Genomic DNA, 2,451 nt, shown 5'->3' on the forward strand with positions numbered 1-2,451 from the left:
ACACGTCGTTGATATAAGTAATTGATGTAAGTTCTCATGTTTCTTGTGAATGATATGATATGATATGTGAATATTTGAGTTATCTGGGAAGCTGTTGATGATTTTGTTGGTCATATTAGGACACCATTGATTTCCTGTTGTTTATGAGCATATTTTTCATCATAATAATGCTGTTTTGTAAGTAATTGATAGTTCATTAACTCTTTTGATGTTTCTTTCTGTGCAAATGGCTTCTCCACCAGTTCAGAAAAGAAGAAAACGGATAGAAGGGCAACTAAAAAATGCATTGACATGATGAAAGAAGGAATGTCATCATACAAAGCAGCTGAGCTTTTTGCGGTCCCGACGCGTACTTTCAGAAGACACAATTTACTTCCAACAATATCCAAACAGAAATTGGGTAGGAGGGCAGTTCTACCTGAATTTGACAAAATGGAACTAGAGCGCAGGATTCACAGGTTTGCTGATGTGGGGATGCTATTGATCTCCAAGTGTCTGAGGACTTCGGTATTCACTTTTGTATGCATAAAGGTCTTAAAACATCCATTTGCCTTTTATGTATTGATTTCCTTATTTCATTTTCTTACTTCATGAAAGTAGATAGATTACTCTAGCTGTAGGTAAAATTTCAGGCCAATTGATTGGATATTAAGTGGGCTTCAGCTGCTAAAACCTTACGTAGGTATTTGGACCACCTACCTAATATCAGTGTAAATCTGAATATCACTGCGGTGGTATGAAAAAGTATCATGAGTCAATGCATTAAATAATATGATATAAATTAAAATTATAAAACTTATATAAATGATTTAAACTTAAAAAAATATTACCTTAACACAACATCAAAAAGATCATTATCTTTGGCGTGACACACCAAAATTGGAACCAAATCAGTCTCCAATAGTTTTGTATTGCCTAAGAACCTCCTAATATCATGAGAATCTTCATCTCTTCTTAAATACCTAATTACATCTTTGATTGTCTCTGTAATAAATAGGATTTCGTAAGTGTAAATATTAAACACTAGCATTTGCAAAATATAGCATAATAGTCATCATCAATTATAATATATATTCCTTAATTTTAGTGTCACAGGCTAACATTAATTAAAACAATTTCTTTGGCTATTATGACCAGGGTAAATATAATAGAATTAAAAATTAACTTATCAACACAAACCATTTTATAAACAAATCATATTCTTTTATCAACATATCATATGTCACAATTTCACTAGAGGAGATCATAACACAAAAAAAAAGGACATCCTTCCCTGCACGACCCAACCCATTAAGACCCCCAGGGAGCGACGGTCCTATATCACTTTTGAAATATTTGCTTAAAATGGGAAGTGGAGATTTAAAGACAGTTTAATCAAGCTATATTTCAAAAGCGCCTGAATTTGAAAACGCTGTTATTAAAAATCTCTTAAGCTGAATTAAGTACTACTTAGGGACTCTCCAGATTTTTTAAACATTTAATTGAGATGATATCAAATATTAATTAAAACTTAAATTGCCATTTGTCAAGACCTTGGACATCTGAAAGATTTAACAGCACTCCTCCAATCCAACAATCCTGTTACTATAATCAATGATAGCAAGCCACTGATCAAATTAAAAGAGCAGTTATACTACAGTAAAAAGCCATTTCATAAAATAAATTTATAGCATAAGTTACTAAAATAATTATAGATATTAAAAAATAAAAAATAATTGTCGATAAAAACTTAAAATCTATTGCATACCTTTGCTATGAGGTTCGAGATGATATTTTTGTCCATCATAATAACCTAAAGCATTACAGGTAGCAGCTAATTCTGCTGATAACAAACCATTCGCCATAGCTGAATCTTCGTAACTACAAAAAATAATGTACATACGCTAAAATGAATTACGTCAACAAGTTAAATAAATTTAGTTAAAAAAGATAATAAAACTTGTTCCACTACTTATTTCTGTTAGGAAATTTTAATGAGCTTATACATTATATGATTTTTTTATGAGTAGTGGATAGCTGACCACATATTTAATATAAGGAGAAGATAGTCGGGGTGTGGTCAGTAATGATAAGCAAATAAGTAAAATGTATAAATTTGTGGCAACGTTTTGATCTGAACTTCAGACCTTGATCAAGGCTAAAAAACAAAACGAGATAACAACCTCAATTCAGAGAAAGAGACAAAGGAAATAATAAAAAAATTAGAAATATACATAACAACATACCAGATGTTTCTATGCCCTGCAAAAAGCTCTCCGATACAAAAGGCTTTCCAGGAAAGCAAAGCTTTTGTTGAACAAAACAATAATTAGGCCAGTGGTAATGTATGGCAGTGAGACATGGGCTCTAACCAAGGAAAATAGAAGAGCACTACGGGTTTGGGAGAGAAGAGTCCTGAGAAAGATCTTTGGAGCTGTTAAGGAGGAGCACAGGTGGAAAATCAGGAGCAAT

General features: G+C 32.2%; 1 protein-coding gene across 1 annotated transcript in view; it reads right to left on the minus strand.

Moving 5' to 3' along the window:
- timeout (circadian regulator timeout) overlaps nt 1-2,451 on the minus strand; it is a gene marked incomplete in the record, with an annotated part of 53,585 nt that overhangs the window by 48,760 nt on the left and 2,374 nt on the right. The window contains 2 exon segments of the mRNA XM_067050922.1: nt 831-984; nt 1,748-1,860. Of these exon segments, the coding sequence (XP_066907023.1) occupies nt 831-984; nt 1,748-1,844 (251 nt within the window).

Source organism: Halyomorpha halys, unplaced genomic scaffold (assembly GCF_000696795.3).
Source record: "Halyomorpha halys isolate HHAL.00 unplaced genomic scaffold, Hhal_1.1 Scaffold498.1, whole genome shotgun sequence".
NCBI classification, from domain to species: Eukaryota; Metazoa; Arthropoda; class Insecta; order Hemiptera; family Pentatomidae; genus Halyomorpha; species Halyomorpha halys.